The 22,068-nt window shown below is 62.9% G+C and overlaps 1 protein-coding gene across 6 annotated transcripts in view; it reads right to left on the reverse strand.

Annotated features, from left to right (window-relative positions):
* Positions 1-217: 217 nt before the first annotated feature.
* The window catches only part of IQSEC1 (IQ motif and Sec7 domain ArfGEF 1), a 68,628-nt gene continuing 46,777 nt past the window's right edge, over positions 218-22,068 (reverse strand). Inside the window, exons 5-15 of one of the 6 annotated variants that reach the window (XM_028478949.2) lie at positions 21,529-21,651; positions 19,868-20,034; positions 15,766-15,905; positions 15,327-15,356; positions 14,215-14,340; positions 13,295-13,394; positions 12,028-12,189; positions 10,989-11,165; positions 5,531-5,580; positions 4,262-4,379; positions 1,837-2,273 (exon numbers count right to left, since the gene is read on the reverse strand). In XM_028478949.2, coding sequence (XP_028334750.1) covers positions 2,029-2,273; positions 4,262-4,379; positions 5,531-5,580; positions 10,989-11,165; positions 12,028-12,189; positions 13,295-13,394; positions 14,215-14,340; positions 15,327-15,356; positions 15,766-15,905; positions 19,868-20,034; positions 21,529-21,651 — 1,438 coding nt within the window. In that variant the 3' untranslated portion in view covers positions 1,837-2,028. Of the gene's footprint in view, positions 533-1,836; positions 4,380-5,530; positions 5,581-10,988; positions 11,166-12,027; positions 12,190-13,294; positions 13,395-14,214; positions 14,341-15,326; positions 15,357-15,765; positions 15,906-19,867; positions 20,035-21,528; positions 21,652-22,068 lie in introns of those variants that run through there. The other 5 variants (XM_028478950.2, XM_028478948.2, XM_055079528.1 and 2 more) reach the window with 5 other exon arrangements.

Raw genomic sequence — 22,068 nt, forward strand, 5'->3', positions numbered from 1 at the left:
TTTGATTTCTCCACATGATCACAGCTATGGTTTTACATCAGTAGAGTCTGTTACTACTTACACACGGAACGCATAGGAAAACAAAAGCACTTCTTTCCTCCCCAAAGTTACATCGTGGGTGCCGGGCTTCCCGCGAGCGAGGTGGCCCTTGAGGTCTGAAGAGCCTGCATTCGAGACCTGGTTCTAAGTGCGTGAAACGACTCGAGGTGAATGACAGCGCCCCAGAGGAGATGGTCCCACACACGACCTTGGCATGACCGCAGGCGGGTCACACGGTGACGCCCCCCCCCCCCTCCCCCCGGTGTGCCCATTCACCACCCTCACCTCAGGCCGATTCATTCTGCAACCCGCTTCCTGGATTATTGTTGTTGTATTGAAAATACTTACAAAAGGACTCGTTTTTCAGGCAGGAAGGGTGATGATATTTTACAACGGACTGTAAGATGCATGCTTACCTGTAGCGACATAGCTTCGTACGGTGCTGAGTCAACACCTAGGGTCATGTTTAACATCTGCTGTCTTTTCAGCTCATCTTAAAGAAAACCAAGAGGTTTCTGCTGCATGCAGTGCGAGATGGAAAGATCGCTCTACACGGGATGACTGAGGATGTTTTGAAGCAAGATGTGCACATCGTATTAGGATGAACTTTATTTTTACATTGTTGTGCAATGCATTCATAAACTTAAAAACAAAAAGACATGATTTAATGGTTGTCCCAGAAAAGATTTCTGTGATGGTACCAACTGCTTTCTCTAAGGGTCACCTGCTGAAATAATCTGTGCCTTGAGCAAAATGCCCCCTGTGTATCTTGACAGTGAGAAAGGATGACACACATCCCGGTGGGGCTTAGCCTCCCACCTCCTGCGCCAGGGGGTGAACCACGGGTGCCCACAGCTGCGACCCTGGGATGGGCTGGGACCCCGAGAGCGCAGTCTCAAGAAAGCTACATGGGGCCACCAGCTCTTCACGAGCATCTGCTTCCCAAACGAGTTTGGGGCAGCCTGGCTCCAGCCTCCTCCAGGGAACAGTGTACCTTTTGGGAACACTTATTCCATGACAAGTTTGGAAACGAAACGCAAAGACTGAGGAAACCTCACTGACCAGAACCCAATCCAGCAGGAAGCTGGAAGCACGGGGAGAGATTCCCCCCGCCTTTAGGGACCCAGCCCGGTGACAGTCTGGAGGTGGGGGTCCCGAATGGCCTGCAGAGAGAGGGTACCCTCCCCGCCGGCTCTACCCAGCTTGGCTCTGTTTCCATCAGTGACCGCCCTTCGGAAAGGGCGACCTGGTGTCCATCAGCCTGCCTGCGTCTTTTCTGGAACAACCTGGAGTTTACAGTTAGATCCTACGATTGGTACCGAGGGTGAAGAAAAGCCGACATACTCAATATGTTATCGCTTTACTTCAACTGTATGTCAACAGTAACACCGAGAGAGTTTGCAAGTACACAGAACACCAAGTGTGGCCTCGTGCCTGACGCCAGAGGACACGCGGTACAACTCGACCGTTCCTCGTCATGACAACGCCCGTTAGACCGCAAGACAGAGAACGCCTCGGGAGCGGGACTCTGGAGGGAAACCAAGGAGTTGCGGGCTCCGCGGAACCGGGGAGCCTCCCACCAGCCCGGCCTGGGCCAAATCAGACACGCCCGTGCTTTTCATTTCTCTCTTTCTGAGCGGATGAGAGAGAAGGACGACACGGACGGGAAGATAAAGGCGAGCAGGTTAAAGTCACACTTCTTTCAGAAAAGGAAGAAAAAAGGAAAAAAAAAAGCTCCAATCTAGATTGCTGGGCTTTGCTCCCCAGGGAGTTAAACAGAAACCGGGGAGCCTCCCACCAGCCCGGCCTGGGCCAAATCAGACACGCCCGTGCTTTTCATTTCTCTCTTTCTGAGCGGATGAGAGAGAAGGACGACACGGACGGGAAGATAAAGGCGAGCAGGTTAAAGTCACACTTCTTTCAGAAAAGGAAGAAAAAAGGAAAAAAAAAAGCTCCACTCTAGATTGCTGGGCTTGCTCTCCATGGAGATTAACAGAGCGCTCGGCTTGCAGATCTGCTGGTCTGGTGACCCGGATGACGCGACAAAGGGGGCGGTGGGCGGGCCCCCCGCCGGCGTCCCGCTGCCGCCTGTCCGGAGCCCCGCGCCCGCGGAGTCCCGCGCCAGCCTCGCCCTCTCTGGAAGAGCTCCCTGCCCGGCAGGTGCCGGGGGCGATCCTCGGGTCCACGGCTTAGGAGCACAGCACTGGCGGCTGCAGTGGCTCGAAGGGCTGAAACTACAAAGTACGGCCCGTGGGTGACTCAGGCGCAGAACCAGGCGCGTGCGGCGCCAGCCCCGGGGGAGTGGATGGTGTCACCACGACATGGAAGCGACAAGAGCACAGCGGAGAGTCACGTGTTGCCCCGGCAGCCGCCTGACCGTGAGGAGGCGGCGGGGCCGCACTGGCGGGGCCGGGTGCTCGTCGGCTGGGGTCGGCTGGGCCACGGCGATGACACGGGGGTCGTGCGAGCACACGGCCACATGGAATCACGATGATCAGGGCCACCACTCAGAAAACAAAACGGGAAACACACACACCGCCCTGGGTTGCTAAACGCTAAGGGCAGCCTTGGGGTTCCGGGGCGTCTGCCTGCTGCGGTTGGAAACGGGATGAGGGAGCTATGGTGCTGGGGACACAGGATGAGGTGGTCGTTTTCATGTTGGAGATGAATACCTCTGCCGTGTGTGGGGCCCCCCGCAGAGGGCTCTGCGTGAGTGTGCATTAAATCAAACGCACACAAAAGAAACATGGATCATGGGAATTCACAGTTATTGCAGCCATTAAAGTGTCTAAGAATCTGTAACCAATAGTCCAAGGCAACCAGTTCTTAACTAGCTGTCTCGAGTTGCTACTGTAGAGTTTACTGCATTTTATCTATTGGCTTACCTGAAATAACGGAGCAGTTATAATACTGATTACTTATGATAGTCTTCTGTTAATAAAATAAGGATTTATACAAAGCAATATCGGACTTTTAAAACAGTTAGATGCTATGTTACTTGGCACAGTTAGTAACGAGCGTGTAAAGATTTCCGCCAGTCCTAGCGGGGGCTTCTCTTCTTTGTATGAAAATACGGAAGCATGTGAATTTTGTCCCTAGCATTTAAGTTTTTGGTCTAGCCTCTCACACGTTTGTCTCAGGTACTGTCTTCCTATCAGGTAAGCGGAGCTCCTTGGAAAGTCTGTATTGCTAATTTCGTGGACTGAAACGTCGGCCTTTCACACACAAATGCTACCTATTCAGTGTATATATATATATATATATATTTATATATTTATATATTTATATTCGATAAAGTTTACTTACGTATTTTCATCAACCATATCAGGTCTACTTAATTTTTGCCCATTGTCAATAAAAGAGCAATAATGCAGCAAGTTTTGGGTTTTTTGTTTGGTTCTGTCTCTGGTTTTTTGTGTCGTCTCTTCTTTTCCTAGGCTGGGTTCTCATCTGCGTATACAGTGAGGGAGCAGAGAGCTGAGGGCTGCAGGTCGGGGGTCAGGGCGGGGAGCTCAACATCTACTTGGCCGGCGGCACCGTGTCAGGGCTGATGGTGGCCAAGGCCCACCTCCTGGGCTGAGGCGGATGGAGCCCGGGGCGCCACCGCTAAATGAAACTGGGGGAGGGGGTTTGTTCCCTGTGACACAAGCCCCGGGGCTTGGGGGGCTCCATCCGGGCCGGGAGCTGACGGGGAGGTGGAAAGAGAAAGTGCCCTGGGTCTGGCCCGGGGCTGCCGCCCCTTGGCGCGCCTGTGTGGTGTGCACTTGTCCTGGGGGGCCCGGGACCCCCGGCCAGGCTGTCTACACAATTGTGCTGATGCCGCTGGGTTTGGCCTTGCCGCTGGGGAGGGGCGGCGGGGCAGGGGGCTGCCCGTGGTGGTGGACGGCGTGGCCCACGTGGCCCGGGTGGCCGGCGTGGGCCGAGGGCAGCGGCGGGTGGCTGTGAGCGTGGGCCCCGTAGGCGGGCTGCCCCCCGTGGGGGCCGTGGTGGTACTGGTGTGCGTGCTGGATGTGCTGGGGCGGGTGGTAGTGGTGGTGGTGGTGGTAGGGGGGCGGGTTCTGCTGGAGGGGGCAGTACTGGCCGTGGTGCCCGTGCACTGGGGCCTGCAAGGGGCCCTCCGCGGGCCCCTGGGGGTGGCCGGGCGAGGGATGAGGCGGGTGGGGGGGCGGCTGGGGAGGGGCTGGGGGCAAGTGGGCCTGGGGAGGGGGCTTCCCTCTCTTACTCCCAAATAAGGAGCCCAGCAGGGAGGAGGAGTTGGGCATGGCCTGGTGTGGGCGAGATGGACACTCTCGTGTTGATGTAGCTCTCCGGCGCATGTGAGGACTGCTAATGATGGACCCCTAAAAAGGAAATTCATAGAAACCAAAATTAAAAGAGCTCAGAGCACTTACATCGGAATGATTCTTAAAAAGTGTCAAAAAAAAGTTTGCCCACTGACTGCTAAGCCTTCGTTCAACTCGCTAGCCCAAGAGGCCGGGCCGTGTGAGGCTGGACTCAGGCACCACCTCCGGACACTGCCATGCAGGTCGGCTGGGGGGCCAGGGGGGGGCCTTCGGGGAGGAAGGTCGGGGTGGCGGGGGGGGACGCAGCCGCGGCGGGTCAAGGTTGACCTCTGCTCTTGGCCTGATGAGCACCCTGTTGGCGGAGGCGGCTGGAGCTTTCAGATCAGAACCGTGTGTCTGCGGGTGTGCGTGAGCGGCGTGTGCTGGGTAGGGCGGGGCGGGCGGGCCGTGTGCAGGGCGAGGGCCGGTCCTGCCACCTCCTGCCCTAAGCTCTCCTGAGCCCTCTCAACGTCCGAGGGCGGGTGCTCTGCCTGTGCCGGTCCCGAGGTTTCTGGGGAGGTGGCGAGGGGGACAGGAGGGGCTGGGGAAGCCCCGTCCTGGGGGCGGGCACCGCCTAGGCATTTCACTGCGGCTACCTACTGCAAACCAAACACGGGAAAAGAAGGAAACAGAAAGGTCCGCAAGCTGAGGTTAGATGTGAACGGGACTATCGAGATGGCTGGAGGATGAATGAAATCTCATGAAATCCACACTGAATTCCTCCTGCTCTCATGGCTCTCCTCCCCCGAGCTAGCTGAGCAATTCCGCGGTGCCCTGACTGCAGACACACAGCAATCGAACCTCCAGGAAGGAAGCGATGGGGATGGCGGAGCATGGAAGTCCCGAGGTGGCGGAACCCGACAGCGAGGGGGCGGGGGAGGGTGCCCGGCGGCCGCCGCCTCCGGCCCGGGAAGAGCGGGAAGCCGGGTGTTAACCATGCTCGGACCGCGGGGATGGGTTAGGCGGAGACTACACCACAACATCCAGACCCACCCCCTCCGGTGCAGCCCAAACAAGCGGTGAGGGGCACGGGAACGCCAGGCGGGCGGCATGCACGGACGAGGCAGGCGGGGGTTCTGAGCCTCTGTGCAGAAGGGGAGGAGGAGCAAAACAAAAAGACACCAGGAGGCGACACACGACAGCCAGCTGGACGGGGGCTTCCGACTTACTTCCACATTGCTCTCTAGCGATCCCGCACTGCTGCGACGCCCTCGCTTCCCTGCCCAGAACATGCAATACCACAGGTTAGACGCGACACGGGGCGGGGCGCTGCCGCCGGATGGCCCGGGGGAGCCGGTGGCAGGGCAGTAATGAGTTAACAAGACAATGAGGTTCTTCAAAAGCAAAAAAACAAACAAACAAACAAAAAAAATCTTTTTTCAACCAGCCCAACTGTAACCCCCTCTCCTGGACCGGGAGCCTGCGGGGAGGGGCCTCTGGGGGGCTGGGGTGGGCGCACAGGCCCGGCTGGCCCCGAGCTCCGGGGGGCCTCAGCCGCCTGCCAGCGGGGACGGGCAGGGGCAGCTCCTCCCACAGCTAAGACGAGCCAAGCGTGGTCCTGCCCGGCCTGACCTTCGGTGGATTTCACATACGTATGGGTGGACATACGCACGCACACGCGCACACATCTGCCTCCCCGGCTGCTGGTGGGCCTGACGGTTAGGAGACTGAACTCCACGTCCTCTTTCTCCTGGTGGAGCAGAGGGGCCGCACCCTGGGGCCGTGTTTGGTTTGTGCAGTGTCTGGCCAGGGACAGGGACGCTGGGACTTCCTCCCAGCCCAGGGCCTGGAGCCCTCCGTGGGCACGGCCCGCTGGGACGCCACACGCGTTCCCCAGTCGTGAGCCCTCACTGCCAACGCCTCCGCGTCCCCCGCACATGGCACGCAGCAGGCACGCAACCGGTGTCGGCCGTGCCAGAGGAGACTGAGTCTTCCCTTGGTCTGGACGTCCAGCGCCCGCCCTGGCCCCCGCAGGTCCCCCGGACGACTTCTCCAGGCATTTCTGCAGGACACCGAGGCTGAGGCAGAGAAGGGGCTCCAAGACGTTCTTCCAGCTTCCACCTGTGCACGCCTGGCCAAGCCCCACAGGGCAGGACGGCTGTCCCTCTGTCCACACCAGGAGGAGACGGAAGCTCTGGCCGACGGACGGACCGCCTCACTCCCCACGGTGAGCGCGTTCACGCCGTGTCTGCCCGTCCACCTGAGGCGGGGAATCTTGGCCATGCTGCCTCCCGAGCTGGAGCCGGGCTGGACCCAGGGGCCTGGCAGACGGAAGGCGCTGCCTCGTGCCATCCTGTGGCCCACAGTCCGACCCGCGCTGGGTGGAGAGGGTGTGTCTGGACCCTCCGGGCCTCATGGTGGCAGCTGCGCGTGCCTGGGACAGGCCCTCGGGCCTGGGCGCACAACGGCAGGCTCAGGGGCGCTCCGGTGCCTTTGCCTTGCCTGCTGACCCCCAAACCTGAGTTCCGGCTGGGAGCCTGGGGTCCGCCGAAGGCCGTGCTGGACCCGGGCCTCAGAGCCCACTCGGAACCGCGCCACACAGCGGATGAGGTCGCTGAGGACCACGGACCTCCCGGCGGGAACTGGCCCTCGTTCCCAGCTGAAAATGACCCTTCCCTTCCTCATCTTTCCGCCGGTGTGAGAAGAGGGGTGAGCTCTCCTTCCTGCCTTCTGTCCCAACGCGGTGGCCCAGGGACACGGAGCAGAATTAGAGCCCCGCCTCCAGCAGGGGGGCTCTGCAGCTGGAGGGGGGACCCTACCCGGCACGCCGTCCACTCTGCCTCAGTTCCCGCATCTGTCCACTAGGCATGGCCCCGCCCCCTAGGGTGGCCGTGCTCAGACCTCTGCTGTCCTTGGGGCGTCCCAATCTGCTCTCTAGCCCCTCTAAGGCTGGGGACACTCCTCTGACTACGGCCCAGGGACAGAGAGGGAAGACAGAGGCCCCGCCGGGTGAGCAGCGCCCTCCAGCCGCCCTGCTTCTCCCAGCAGGACTGGGCCAGGCCCGGGGCTGGGGGCTGCGGCTTCATACGCTGCCTCCGCTGGAGCCGAACAGGCCCCCCTCCTGCACACCGTGGGCCAAGCCTCAGGAGAACTCTAACTTGGATGTCTTGGAGTGATTCTGAGTTTCTCAGACTTCATCTTTTCCACTTCTCAACTCAGCAGGAGCTACGGGACGTCCCCGCAGGAATCCTCCGCACTCCAGTTCCAGGCACAGCCGCGGACGCCTGCCCACGGCAGACGCATGTGTGGGCGTTTGCACACGTGCACGCCACCTACTGACGGAGGAGGAGCCGGGCCAGCTGCTCCCACTCACGTGTCCCCACCACTCCTTCCTTGCCTGCCCTGTTCTGGGGTCCCCCGCAACCATCTCCGGATCCTGCACAAGCCTCAGGTGAGCCCTGCCCCAGCTGGCGCCTCTCGAGGGCCACAGCAGGCCCTGCCAGCCCGGCCACGGACAGCTTGGGAGCTGCATCCACACGGGGTACCCGGCGAGGCTCTTCCCAGCCTTCCTGGCTTCTCAGCGTTGGGACAGCAGGCAGACGGGGCTCTGCCCGAGGTCTCGCGCCGTGGCCCTAGCAACGCTGAGGGTGACAACAGCCAGCACGCGGGCCAGGCCCCACCCCCAGTGCTCTGTGGGTATTGACAGATCCTGGAGGGCAGCGCTAGTCCCACCTGCATCTGGGGAACCCAAGCCCAGAGGTGTAACTCGACCAGGGCCCGGAGCCAAAGACCCCGGAATCGGCGTGCCGCGCGGCCCTCTGATGGGCTCTGCTTGGGAGGCCACCCCGAGCGCGGCCCCCGCCCCAGGAGATGCAGCCGCAGGCCCACTGGTTGCGACACGTGCAGAGTGCCCATCGTGGGACAGCAGGGGCTGCTCTGGAAACTGGCCGCCAGGAGCCACCAGCTCTTCCCCGGCAGGTGCCGGACGTGGCAGGCTTCCGGCTGTGGCCCGGGTAACGACGGCAGACCCCGCGGGCCCGGGAGATGTCCTCTCCGTGGGGACTAGTGTTGGCCAGCTCGGCTGGTGAGGGGCTGGGGGCCTCGGGGTCCGTGAACAGCGTCCACTGTGACCTGACTGATCTGTGGCAGAGCTAAGGCTCAGTCACACCCGTGTCGGAGGTCCTTGTGGGTCCTTGACCTCAGGCTGGCAGGGCTCTGGTGCCACTGAGACGAGCAGGGGGCCCAGCTGAAGGAAGACCACATGGAGACACGGGACGAGGCCTCCCAGCTCAGCGGGGAGCCGGGCTGGGGGCCGGGCCCCTCCCCCTGCCTCTTGGAAAGTCTGCTGCCTGGCTCTTCCCGGGCCGTCAAACCACGACTGCCTCCCAGGTCCCCGAGGTTCGTGCCGGGCCGAGGGCACATCCCCGGGTGCTGTCTCCTGGAGGGACGTGTGTTCGCAGGTCGCGGGCAGCTGCTCTGGGAACGACGACAAGCCAGCTGCTGGGCGTCACTGTCCCGAGGGGGGGAGGCTGGCCCTGAGCCTCACCTCTTGCCGACAAGCCCGTCTCGGCCGGGTCACGGCGGGTGGGGGAGAGCTTCGCCCCGACTTAGTCTAGCACGTAGGGGCACGTCTCCGGCATCTTCCGGCAGCAGCTGGCGTTGGCCCGTCTTCCTCCGGAGGTCGCAGGGGGCCTGTCCCAGTCTGGGGCTTTGGCGGCCACCAGGACTCAAACACCCACCTTACCGCACCTCTCACCTTCGGGGCAGGGGGCGCTTTCCCGGGGATTCTCTTCACGGTGGTTTAGGACCCGAGAGGACTCGCTCCCCAAACAAAAATGGCAACGGTAACGATAAACAGACATCAGCCAGACCTCGGAGCTCCGCCCCTCACACGGCCATGCACCCGGGCGCGCGGCTCTGTCTGGCCCCTAAGCAGAGAGTGGACAGCTGAGGCCCTGATCACCGGGAGCTGGAGCGGCCATAGCTGGCTGCACTGAGGCCACTGCTACCCGAGCGGGCTGGACGGGACCCAGCGAGGCCAGAACCTGCCCCACTGCACAAACTCAAACACGGGCCCTGGGCCCCCAGCCTGCAGAGGCCCCGAGCAGTCTGGTTACGATTAGCTGCGGGTAACAAGCCACGGGGAAAACCAGTGGTTCTCAACCACGGCAATTCTGCCAACCAGGGGTGGTATTTCTCCCCCAGGGGGCACCTGGCCATTTGGGGGGACATTACTGGTTGTCACGATTGGGGGGGTGTTACCGGCATCCAGTGGGCAGAGGCCAGGGACGCTGCCAAGCACCCTGCCCAGAGCAGTCCCCACGGCCAGGAATGATCTGGCACGAGATGTCAACAGAGCCGGGGTTGAGAAGCCCTGCTTGACTCTCACGCTGGCCATGCAATTCGGATTTTCACTATGGAAAAGTAAAAAAAATGACAAGACAGAAACAAAGGAAAAAAATCCAACTCAAAAAAAGAAAGAAAAAAAAAAGGAAAAAAATTTCTGGGAAATGAATAAGCTGAAGGGAGGGATGGGGTCATCAGCAGGCTCTCTACGGGGCCCAGCGCTGGTCAAGCGGTGATGCCTGAGGCCGGTGGGGTGGGCGAGGCCCTGGGGGGAGGGGTCCGCCGGGCCCTGGAGAGGAGGAGGCTGGTCTCAGCCTGAGAGGGTCTTGGCCAGCAGAGCCGCGGTTACGTCAGGCTCCTGCGGCTGGGACAGCTGGGGCCTCGGGGTGGGAGCCTGGGGTCCTGGCACGGCCACGTGCCCCCGTGTCCGGTTCCCTCCGCTCCACTGCAGCCCCTGAGCTTCCTCATGGGAGAAGCTGCCTGGCTAGACACGCCTGTTGGGGGGCTGAAGAGCCGCTGGCGTGCATCCCCTCACCCCGTGGCTCCTCCGACCGACCGACGGCGCTGGCAGGCAAAGCGGGCTGCGGCAGCGCTCCCCTACCCCCGCCCCTCCCCAGCCGAGGTCAGGCAGGGCCGCCAGCAGAAGCTCCCCGCTCCGTGATGCTCCCCGCACAGCCCCCGCCCCAGGAAACCCAGGCGGCTCACGGGGTGCTGCCTGCTTGCACGCTTAGAGGCTGGCAGCGGATCAGACACGCACAGGAACAGAGAAACAACAACGAAAATCAAATTTCCGCCAGGGCTTTCCCCCGACGTCCCAGGGCCAGGCGTGGCCGCGTCCCTGGGCTGGACGGAGGCCCGGGTTTCCCAGGAAGGGAGACCTCTGTGGGGAAAGCGAGACCTGGGACGGTGGGCGACGGGGTCCCAGACACAGTGTCAAGGGCTTCACTCCATCTCATTCATCAGCATGAAGCACAGGGACGGGGCAGCACAGAGTACAGGGGACACGCCCATCAGCGGGGCCCGACTCACTCTGCGTGAGAGCAAATTTCAGAAAACAAATAAAAGAATAAAATAAATAAGCAAGGGAGACCAGGGGTAACCTCCCGGCTGTCCTGCCTTTGACCATTCGGCCCCGTCTCCTTTGGCCTTCGGGGGACGCCCTCTCCGCGTGGCCAGATGCTGCTGTGGCTTGGGGACGGCCACCCAAGTGAGCTCCGTCCGAGCCCCTCCACTGTCCGAGCCTCCAGCACAGCCCCTTCCGGCCGACGCGAGCCCCGCCGGCCACGGGCGGCCGAGTCCCGCGTGCGCTGGGTAGGGGGCGGCCCTGGGCCCAGCTCTTACCCGCTTCTGAGAGGTCGCGCAGGGAGCTGCTGAGGGCGCTGCGCTTGAGGCCCTCGCCGCTGGCGTAGCTGTCATCCAGGCAGGCCCGGTTCAGCGTCCCGCCGCCCATTTCCTTTTTGAGGCTGGAGCACTGGGACATGCTGGGCCGCACGACGCCCTTCTGCTTCTCGAGCTCCGCTGGAACAGAGGCCGAGGGGCCCAGTGAGGGGAGCATGGCCCCCAGCCAAGGGGGGCTTGGGGAGGGTAAGGGGCTGGGTCCCCCCGGAGGGCAACGCAGAGGACTCGGGGGGGCCCTCTGCTCAGGTGGCGCCGGGCTGAGCCGCCACCTCCCTGGAAGGGGGCAAGTGAGGGGCAAGGCCGTCTGGGAAAGAGCAGGAGCGACGGCACGTGCGACCCCAGGGGCCGAAGGGAGACCCCGGAAAGGCGGCTGGAGAGGCCAGGGTGCCCGAGGTCTGCAGGAAGGTCAGTCACTTTGCTAGGAGGCGGGTTTGCCCGGGTCTGGAGAGGAGTTAACCCGGCCTGGCTGTGGACGGAGGCCAGGGGTGGGGGCACCCACGTACCTCCAGGAAGGAGGCTTAGAGCCAGGAGAAGCGGGGGTATCATCGGCTTTAATGAAAACCAGGGGATGGCCCCAGCCCTGACCCCTCCGGGTGGTCGGGCGCAGAAGATACAAAAACCAACCATGTTCAAGTGCAAGGGGCTCAGGTCCAGGGCTCTGGACACGGGGTGACCGGGGTCCCGAGAGGCCCCCCCTCAGGGCACACGATGTAGTTTCCCGGGCAGCACAGGCCTGGGCCTTGGAAGCCCAGCTCCCACCCAGAGACCCCTGCCCACCCCTCCTTCCCCTGTGCCGCCTCCCGTGACCTGGGCAGGTGGGCTGCCTGGTCACGTGGCCGTGGGAAGGCCAGAAGAGGCCGAGGGCATCTCACCTCTGGGCTCACAGAGTCACTGCACCCTGGCCTCTCACCACTGTCTCGGCCCCCAGATGGGAGGCAACGCCTGCACCCAGCAGGACCCCCGCCGGGCATCCCTGACTTACTCTCTATCCTGTGCTTTTCCATCTCCTGCACCTCCGCGATGGACTCCCGCAGGTCATCAGTGAATTTCTTCCGGTCTTGAGGATTGGGAGCGTTAAAGTTTATGAGCACTCTGATGTCTGCTCCGGGGACGGAGGATGTGAGCCGGATGCCGTTGGGGTAATCTGCAGAAGAGGAGGAGAGCGCGGGCCTCAGGGCGGGCTCTGCCACCTCCCTTCTGGCTGGCAAAGTACCGGCGGGTCTCCATTCAGCCGGGGTGTGGGAGCACGCTGAGGCCAGGCTCCCAGAGGACACATCCCTCCAGGGAGGAGAGGCTTCACGGTGCAGCCCGGAGGGACCACCAGGCAGTCTTCGCCTCCTGACCTGGGTCTGTGTTTGCTCCGTGTCCAAGTCGAGGGCAGATCCGACGGACCTGAGGCAAAGCCAGGGCCCTCGTTCTTCCCCACCGGAAGGGCATGGAGCCTGGACCCTAGGTCAGGGTCCTTGGCCACTCGGCCAGGCGCCGAGCCTGGGAGGAGGGGGAGGTGGTGTCCCCGCTGGGGGGACAGTCTTGTCCAGTCACTTCGGACTCTTCTGTCCTCTCCCGACTGGTCTCCAGGCCCCCAGCTCCCTTGGGGTACGCTGTGGGCACCCCACACCCAACAGAGTCTTCTGCTCAGACCTGCCCGGTGCCTCCTCCGTGCTCTCGGGGTCTGTGGGGCTTTGGTGTCCCGGCAGCCTCTCTCCTCAGTGGGAATGGAGCATCCACCACTGAGTGTGTGAAGGTTCTTGGCCCAAACACCAATCCCACCACGGTTCAGACCTAGGTCAGGGCTGGGACCTCAAACGCCTAGAGGCCTGAGTGGGTTTCCTAAATGCAGGAAGCGGGCAGGGTTAAGACTGCGGCTGCAGAGTCTGGGGAGGGTGTGCAGCCCGCTACTGCCCGCCATCTGCCCAAACCTAGCGCTACGAGACGAGCCACGGATCCCTGAATCTCATGGGAAGGTGTTAGTATGAGCTCAACGGATTTAAAATAAAGTTCAAATATGACATAACCGAGCTGGGACCGACCAGGGGCTGCCAGCTCGAGACCCCGGGTGCGAGGCACGTCCTACAGAAGGTGGGAATAAGAACACTGGAGAGGCCACCCTGGGGTCGTCCCTGATGGAGCCAGGAGGAAGGAGAGGGGACAGCGGAGGAGGGCTTCCTCGCTACACGGATGGACCAAGCGAGGCCGCCTCCTGCCAGGGGCTGCAGGCCACGTGTGGACGGGCCCAGGGACTCACTCACACTGATTCTCGAAGAGGAGGACCTGCATGCCGTACAGGGAGAAGGACTGTCGGAAGCTGTACGTCACCGAGTTCTTCTTCTTCTGGAAGATCTTGGTGACCTGGAGGCAGCCAGAGACAGAGGCTGAGCCCCTGGGCCCGAGTGGCCGGGAGCAGCCCTGGGCGCTCAGGACTCCACGTGGGCCCACACTTCGAGTTCTCCTGTGTGAGGACCCCCCTGCGGTTCCAAGGTCAGGAGGCCCCCGGGGCAGGGGAGGGCCGATACAGGGATGGACACTCACGCCCGACATCCCCACGTACGGCCCGAAGGCACCGTGAAACCCTCTGGGAGCTGAGTCTACCGAGAAGGACACTGAGGCCAGGGGTCTGAAACGACCTGCTCAAGGTCAGGAACTCCTAAAGGACTTGAACCCACATGTCTGGATTCCAGCCTCAGGAACCCGAGAAGAGCAGCTGGTCCTCAATCAGGTGGGGAAAGGGGATAGGGTCTCGGGCAAGAAGGGGGCCTGCAGGAGGCAAGAGCTCCAAAGGGGAGGCCCCCTGCTCCCTGCGGAAACAGCTACGTCGGTGCCACCTGTTTTGGGGCAAGAGCTCAACTTCCCTTTGGGGAGCCCGTCTCTGCCGCGTTCCGCCCATTAGTCCCGGGGCTGAGACCCAGGCCAGCGAGACAGCACCGCACCCGCCTGGCCCCAGGGACGGGCTTGGGCAGCAGCGAGACCCATGCTCGGTCTCGGGAAGAGGAGCCCCCGGCGGCCGAGGGGAAAGGATTAGGCCTGGACCTGCAGAGGCGGACTTTGCCTTCCTGGAGGGGCCTGCCTGAGGTGGGAGCCCAGGCAGCCGACGCTGGGAGCGGCCGGGGCCACTCTCCCAAGCCGTTGCGGGGTCTGCAGACCCAGCCCCTCACCCGTGGGGACCACGTACCACCAGGAGGTCATTGAACAGGAAGATTTCTCGCTGGTGCAGCCCAAGCTTCTGGGGCTTATTTGGGTCTGGAACCTCGAACAGCCGGCAGTAGCAGACCAGGCGCCGGTGCGGCAGTGACAGCACCTGTGTGCAGGGGTGGCGTCAGCTCCACGCGCCCGCGGGGACGAAGGACTCCCCCACCCTGCCCTCCCTCGGGCCTCCGGGGGCCCCTGCTCCAGGGAGACCGCCTTCCGACTCCTCTCAGCACTGGGCTTGTGGAGCCCCCGCCAGGGAGCCACGCGTATCTTCTGAGCCCCCGAAGCACCCGTCACGTGCGCCCCGAGCCACACACATAGGAGGCTGCGGAGCCCGGGCTTCCCCGCCCCCAGGCCCTCCCTCCTGAAGGCTCTCAGCCCCGACCGCTGGGTCTGGGGGAGCCGTGTGGGGTCCCGAGCTGGCAGTCACCACCTCGAGGGGCCGGTCCCTGCCCTCTGCACACGCGGCCGTGGGCACACACGGCCCTACGTGGGGCTGCTCTCCAGGCCCGAGCTCAGCGACCCGCAGATGAGAGGGAGGGGACGCGGGCCCAGACTGGTGCCCTCAGGGGGCAGCGTCGTCCTCAGCAGAGTGTGAGCGAGAAAGGAGGGCAGGACACAGGGCCGGGGAGGTGGGCGAGGGCAGGTCACGGGAGTGCCGGGGGTCTCGGGCCCTCTGCAGGGGCAGCTGGCCCGGCTGCCTGGGTGGGGTAAGGAGCAGACCACGTGACGGCCAGCCGGCACACCACTGCCAGCCCTGGCAGCGAAAGGGACCTGGGAGGCACAGCGCGGGCTGGGTGGGGAGGCGGAGGCCTCAACGCCACACCGAGGTCATCTGTTCAGGCACAGGGTCTCTGAGCTCAACCGGGCCCCGACAAGACGGGAGGGGACCGCCTGCTCTGGGCCTCACAGCACAACCCTCCCGCGTGCTCGCAGAGATCTGAGGTGGAGATAACTGTGAAAAGCAAATGTCTTATGGCTCCGGAAAGTAACTCATGCAGCCAGAACTGTGGGTCTGGGAGCCGCGAGCTGCGGGGATCACGGAAGGCGACAGCCGAGGAGGGGCCTGCCTGAGGTGGGAGGGTTGGAACTCACACAGCCGAGCCCGTGGTGCAGGGATCCAATCTACAGGGGGAAGCAGTGAACCAACAAGAAGAGACATTAATGTTCCAAATACACATCCGGGCCCCGACAGACCCCGGGGTGACACCCCGCCCACAGCGCCCCCCAGGGTGCCCCCAGCGGGCTCTGGCCGCCAGGGAGCCACTGCACAGCCCCGGCCACTGGTTTCATTATGAAGAGCCTCAGATTCTCATCAAAGGGGACCCAGAGAGAAGAGTTGTTACTCCCTTAAGAAGCCCCAAACCTGACACAATTCACCAGCCCCACCTGCAAGGGAACAGGCTCCAAGGGCACTGCGGCTCCTGGCCGGGGCTGAGCCGGCGGGGCAGCCTGGGGTCGCGGGGTGGCAGGGTCGCGGGCACCCCGGGCCTCCCGCGGCGGAGCCCCCGCGGTGGGGACGGACACCACCTACCGGCTTCTTCCCCACGATGAGCTTCTCCACCTTCTGCACCTGCGACACGTGGTCCTCGTTGGTCTTCAGCTCCCGCTTCCGGATCCGCTCGTAGATCCCGATCAGCATCTCCCGGGGGATGTCCTCCCCGTCGTCCACGCCTGGTAGGGGACAGGCGCAGGGCTCAGCCCAAGGCACCGGCCTCTCAAGCCGAGTCCGGACAGCGGTCCCCCGGCCAGTCCCCAACTGAACCTAAGGCCCCCAGACCCACGGCAGCCGGCCCTGCTCCGTCCACGATGCGTGTTCTCGCAGCCCCCACCCCAGGGACCAGGCTGGCACTGCCCCCGGGTGAGAGCGGAGGGGCCTGTGCCACCTTGCAGCCACGCCCGGGGGCTCCGCACACACAGCCCCGCTCGACCCGGCCGCCACCCCGTGGGGCGGGCACCACGGTCCCCGTTGCACCGCCGGGCTGGCGGGGGCCTGGGGACGGGGCTGGGGTGCGGGGAAGCTGTGCGGACGGGGCTGCCCAGCCCGCGTCCGCACTTTGCCCCCTGTCGGCCTCAGTCGTGGTCTCTCTGAACTACGAGTCCTCTCCTCAGTGACACAGGCCACCAGGAGCACGGTGACTTTACAGGGACCAGGGCGGCTCACGGGGCCACCCCCGCCCCCCGACACGAGAGCTCAGGGGCTCTGAGTGGCTGCTGTCCCAGGTCTGGGACTTGAAGCCGGGTCGCTCTGACAACAAGCTTGCGCCCTTTCTGCTGCACGGCCCCAGAAGTGCTGTCAGGAAGTCCCAGCCGGGCTCACGACAGAGACGCGAAGCCCCGGGCCTCGGTCTGCAGGCTGCCGGCGGGACGTGCGGGAGTGGGACGGCTCCAGCCCTCTGCTGGGCTGTCCGGCACCACCTGCCAGTCATAAATTCAAACACCCCCGGGCCCACCGAGCGGATCTGGGGGACCTGTCCTGTGGGCCGTGACACGCAACGCGGTGCTGCTTCCAAATGGCAGAAAACGGGAGCTAACCCATTTGCACACTCCCAGGGGACTGGCTAAGCGGTCCGCATACGAGGCCTCCTCGGACGGCGATTACCGTACGCCCGCAGAAACGAGGAAGGCCACGGCAAGCCACGGCAACAGCCCTTAGATGTGCCGAACGAGAGCGTGAGGCGCCGAGTGGAAGAGGGTCAAACCAGCCGTGCACGTTTGTACCGGCTCCCACGAGGAGCTCTGGGAGGCGCAGCACGGACTCAAAGCCCATGACCTCCAGGGACGGGAAGGGCCCTGCTGTGCACCTTTCACGCTTTCTGGCTTTCTTCTAATTGGCTGTTTTTTCAGAGCAGTTTTAAGGTCATAGCAAAATTCAGGGGAAAGCACAGAGAGCTCCCATATACCCCCAGCTCCCCGACAATCGGCACCCCGACCAGAACGGTGCCTTCGTTACAACTGAAGAACCTACGCGGACACGTCCCAGTCACCAGAGTCCACGGTTCACACGAGGGTTCGCTCTTGGTGTTGTCCACCCTGTGGGTCTGGACTAATGGACGATGCCACGTGTCTGCCATTATAATACCGTACAGAATTCTCACTGCCCTAAAAACCCCTCTGTGCTTCTCCTTTTCATCCCTCCCCCACGACCACTGGCAACCACTGGTCTCTTGACTGTCTCCACAGCTTCGCCTCCTGCAGAATGTGGCACAGCTGGAATCAGGGTGCAGGCTTCCAGATAGGTTGCTTTCACTTAGCGATGTTCCTTTAAGGTTCCCCGGTGTCTCTTCATGACCTGGTAGCTCATTTCTTTTCAGGGCTGAATAATATCCCATTGTCCGGATGCACCAACGTTTATCTATTCATATACGGAAGGACAGCTTGGTTGCGTCCTAATTTTGGTGAATGTGAATAATGCTGCTATAAACATCCGTGCGCGGGTTTCTGTGTGGACGTACGTGTTCAGCTCATTTGGGTAAATTCCAAGGAGGGCAACTGCTGGGTCATGTTACTTTCTGGTTTTTGAACTATGTGAGGATAAGACCCATTCAAAATATACATTTAAAAAATCTGAAGGCAAATATCAATAGAAGCAAAATATCGCTTGCCTGGCTTCCAGGTTCCTCCCCTGCCTATCCCTGAACTCCCAGAGGCCCCCTCTGCTGCTGGACCCACTGGGCACACGAAGCGATTCCAGAGAAAATGTGTGTCTGGTGTGTGTTAGGGCAGGGGGGCACTCTCTAAAAAGAACAAGCTGGGACGTGTGCTCAGCACAGAGCGCCGACCTGGCTTTGGGAGGCCAGCGTCCTGCCTCCTCTGACACACACTTGCTGTGTGACCTCGGGCAAGTCCCCTCCCTCTCTGAACCTTCTGAAGCTCAAGGAAGATGGGGCAGAGAACGCTCGAGTCCCTGGCTTGAAGAAAAGAGGTGATTGGTGGAAACAGCCCAGGCTCGCGAGAAAGAATCAGTGGCTTCCTCTCCTGGTTCTGGGGTGCTCAGTCCCTGCCCTGGGAACTGGGGTGACAAAGCCCCCCCTCCCCCAGACTGCAGGGATGACGGATGCAAGGATGCCCACGAACCATGAAGCCGCAGACACGAGCGGACAACCGGCAGGTATCTGACCGAGCAGCCCTGTCTTCCCCCGAGCCTCTGTCCACGGGCCTCATTTCTGCCTCATGTCTCACACAGGACAGGCCCCGGTTACATGGCTGAGCTGCTAAACCAGAGAAAAAAAATCAGAGTCCCTTAAGCTCCCCAGGGTCGCCAACAGCACGCAGCTCACGGCCAGCTTTCCCGGCAGCTACCGAGCAGCCGCCTGCATCCAGGGCCATGGCGACGCCGTGGAGACCAGACCAGACTAGGCCCAGTGAGGAGAGGGGCTTGAGGTGACAGAGAGGAGGGGAGGGGTGCAGCCCCCCGGACCGTCAGGGTCTGCTGACCGCCCTGCTCCCTCACCTGGCCTGGCGACTTGATCTCTTATTAATGAGGTTCCTAGGAACCACAGCTAAGACCTGCCCCTCCCTGGGGCCTGCGGAGGGCCGCATGGGGAGGGCCCTGAGCCCACCTCCCTGCGAGACCGCCTGTCAGGGTGGGGCCAACCCCCAGGGAGCGCCAGCACAGACCCTCCGCTCTGGGGGACGGGACGACGGAGCAGTTTTACAGAAATGAAGGACACAATGAAAAATTTAAACAGCTCGAAAAGTTGGACTTGATTCAGATAAGGTGTTTCCCTTTTATAAAATTATGATGCCATTTTTAAAGGGACTTCAGTCCCTTACAGCTGTTTCCCAAGGAGAGGGACAGTCCCCCAGCCAGGGACTCCATGGACAGGAGGGACCCGCCGGCAGCAAACACGGAGACAGCCGTTCCCTTTTCTGTCCCTCTCCTGCCTGGCGACACAGGAGGAAGCCTCCGTCTGGCTGCCCAGCCGCTGGTCACCTGCCCCACATGGGCCCACCTGCCAGGGAGGAGAGGGCAGCCTCGGGCCTGGGGCCCAGCCAGGAACAGCTTGCCTGGAACCCACAGCGGTTTTGCCTTTTCACGACGCTCATTTTTGTAAATGACGCCCATGCGTGACAAATGCTACCGGTTTCCCGCTTACAGTGATGACATAAAGTTCCTTTTAAAAATACACACGTTTAAGTAAGAAAAAAACAACAAAAAGGCGAGTCTGTTCCAAGAGGACCACTGAGGGAGGGGGGCGGTGGGCGATGCTGTGTGGGCAGCAGTGATGGGGGCAGGACGGTGCCGGCCCCCGTCCCGTCCCCACCCCCCGCGCTCGGGGGCCCCGGGGCGCCCAGCGCCCAGCCTGTGGTCCTTCCTCCCTCCGCCCCTGCAGCCAGGCCTGGATCGACCGTGTGCGGCCCGGCCCCGGGTGCTGAGCCGAGCTGCGCTCTCAGCCCTCTGCGCCCTGGCGCCCTGGGCCTGCGAGCCCGGCGGTCCTCTGAGACAACACGCCGCCTCCCCCTCGGAGGGCCCCCGCCACAGGGTTCAGCGCCCTCTACGGGCACTTGCGCTGCGTGGGCTACTTCGGGGAGGAACCCCACCCCTCCCCACGTGAGGCCGCGCTGCGCACACCCGTCAGGTGCGTGCTGGCGGCGGGGGCGGGGGGCGTCCCGCCGGGGCCAGGGCAGCTCACCTCGGAGGTTCTTGACGAAGTCCTCCAGCTTCATCTTGCGCTCGGGCTTGACGTTGGGGCTGTACATGTCAGTGTTGAGCAGGATGACGGCGAAGGCCAGGATGAAGATGGTGTCTGGGTTCCGGAACTGCCGCACCACCCCGGGGTTGCAGATGCAGTACCGCTGGCTGCGGGCGGACGGGGGTGGCGCTTCAGCCGGGGCAGGAGGCCAGCTCGCCCCTCCCCCACGAGCGACCCTAAACAGCTGAGGCTGCTCCCTGACCTCGGAGCCTCCGTTTCTGGTGCACGGGGATGTCGCCTGTCTGGCAGAGCCGGCCCTGACCGTCCACTCGCCCCACCCCCATGTGAGTTAAGTCCCACCTGCCCACAGTTCGGCCGGCACGTGGCTGCTCGCGGCTGAGGACCACATCCCTCGGTCCCCGCGCAGCCACGTGCTAAGTTCCGGCCGATGCGATGTGGGTACCTTCGAGGCTGTGCCTTAAAGGCAGGGGGTGCCCTGCATGCTCTCTGCCTGCCTGGAATGTGGATGTGATGGGTGTTGAATCTGCTCCCGGGGACCTCGGGTGACAGGAGCCCAGGCCTCCTCCACGCCAGCTCAGAGGGCGGCCCACCTCCGGGGCGTTTCAGCCACGGCAGCTGCGGCGGACGTCTCTGTTGCGGCAGCCGCACTAACAGCCTCACTACAAACTGCCTCACAGAGTCATCTGCTCACGTCCTCACCGCCTCGAATACGCCCCACCCCCCACCCCACGGTTCCCTCCACTGGCGACCTTGTGCAGGGGTAGGTGGGTGGGGTAGGGATGGAGAAGAGGAACCGGGTGGGGCACGGTGACCGAGGCCCACAACCCGCAGGCAGCAGCCATGGGAGCTTAGACGATGTGGGCTTCAATTTCGTCTTCCCTGTTAAGTGCCTGGAGGGGGCACTTCCTGGAGGGGGCCTCCAGGAAGCCCTCCTGAATGGAAGTGTCTGAACGCTCCCCTCCCAGGGCCTGGGGTTTCTCCTCCTTCGACCTTGCTCCTCTGTGAACCCGCTACCCCTGCTGAGCCCAGAGGGCTGGGTCTCCCACACCCAGTGCGGGGGCACGGACCCCCTGCGCGGCCAGTGCGCACACCATCCCAGCATGGAAGATGGTGCAGGGACAACCCGCCTTGACTGCAGGCTCTCTGGGGGGCCAGGCGCTGGGCGGAGTGCGCCCACACGGCCTGAGTGGTTTACTCCTTCCATCCTCTCCAGGGTAGGTGCCTTCATCAACCCCTCTCTACTGGCAAGGACGTGAGGCACAGAGAGGTTAAGTAACCAGTGCAAGGTCACACAGTGGTGCAGGTGTCAGAACCAGGCCCTGTGCGTCACTGAGGGAGCATCTGCCCCTGTGAATGAGCAGAGGAGTGACGACACAGATGGACTCACGAACCTGTGAGGACACGAGGACCACGAAGACGTGCGAGGCCCTGGCTCCAGCACTGAGCTGCACCGCACGTGGCAGAGGAGGGGCTGCTGCCCCCCGCACACCCCTCCCCGAAAGCTCATGGCCACCTGACCCTGAAGGGGAGCCTGCCCTTGAGCCACGGTCTTCGAGCGGGGCCGCTTTTTCTACCCGACACCTGACCCGCCCCCACCTGACACCTGTCCCACCCCCGCCTGACACCTGCCCTGCCCCCACCTGAAGGCCTCGATCAGCCGCTCCACCTTCTGGGCCTCCCCCTGGACCCGGATGTGCGCCTGGAACTTCCGGAGGGCCTCGTCTAGCTCCATGGCGGAGAAGTCCATTTCGTCCACCACGCAGCTGAAATGAGAGAAGGAGGCGCCGTGAGCGTCCCCTGCCCACGTTCCCGCTGGCGCAGAGGCGAGCACGGCCCGCAGAGGGCGGAGGGGGCACAAGGGGTCAGCGCAGGGAGGCCCGAGAGGGAGGGCGGCCGGAGCCGGCTCCCTCCTCCACAGGAGGAGGCGGAGGTCTGGGCACCCCCTGGCCCTGCAGCCACCGCGCCCTGGGCCTGCCCCTCACGCCAACGCTTTGCCGGGCATTTCTGCGAGGCCTCTGGAGGGGCTGTGCTGCCCTCACCTGCCGATCCCACAAGGAGGGCAGAGCTGGGGAGGCTGCAGGTCACAGGTACCTCTTATCACAGCCCCGCCCCCAGCACAGCCTGCTCCTGCCTCTGACCGTGACCCCGAATGGTAGATGGGTCTGCAACAGGGACCCTCA

This window comes from Physeter macrocephalus, chromosome 18 (genome assembly GCF_002837175.3).
Source record: "Physeter macrocephalus isolate SW-GA chromosome 18, ASM283717v5, whole genome shotgun sequence".
Classification (NCBI taxonomy): Eukaryota; Metazoa; Chordata; class Mammalia; order Artiodactyla; family Physeteridae; genus Physeter; species Physeter macrocephalus.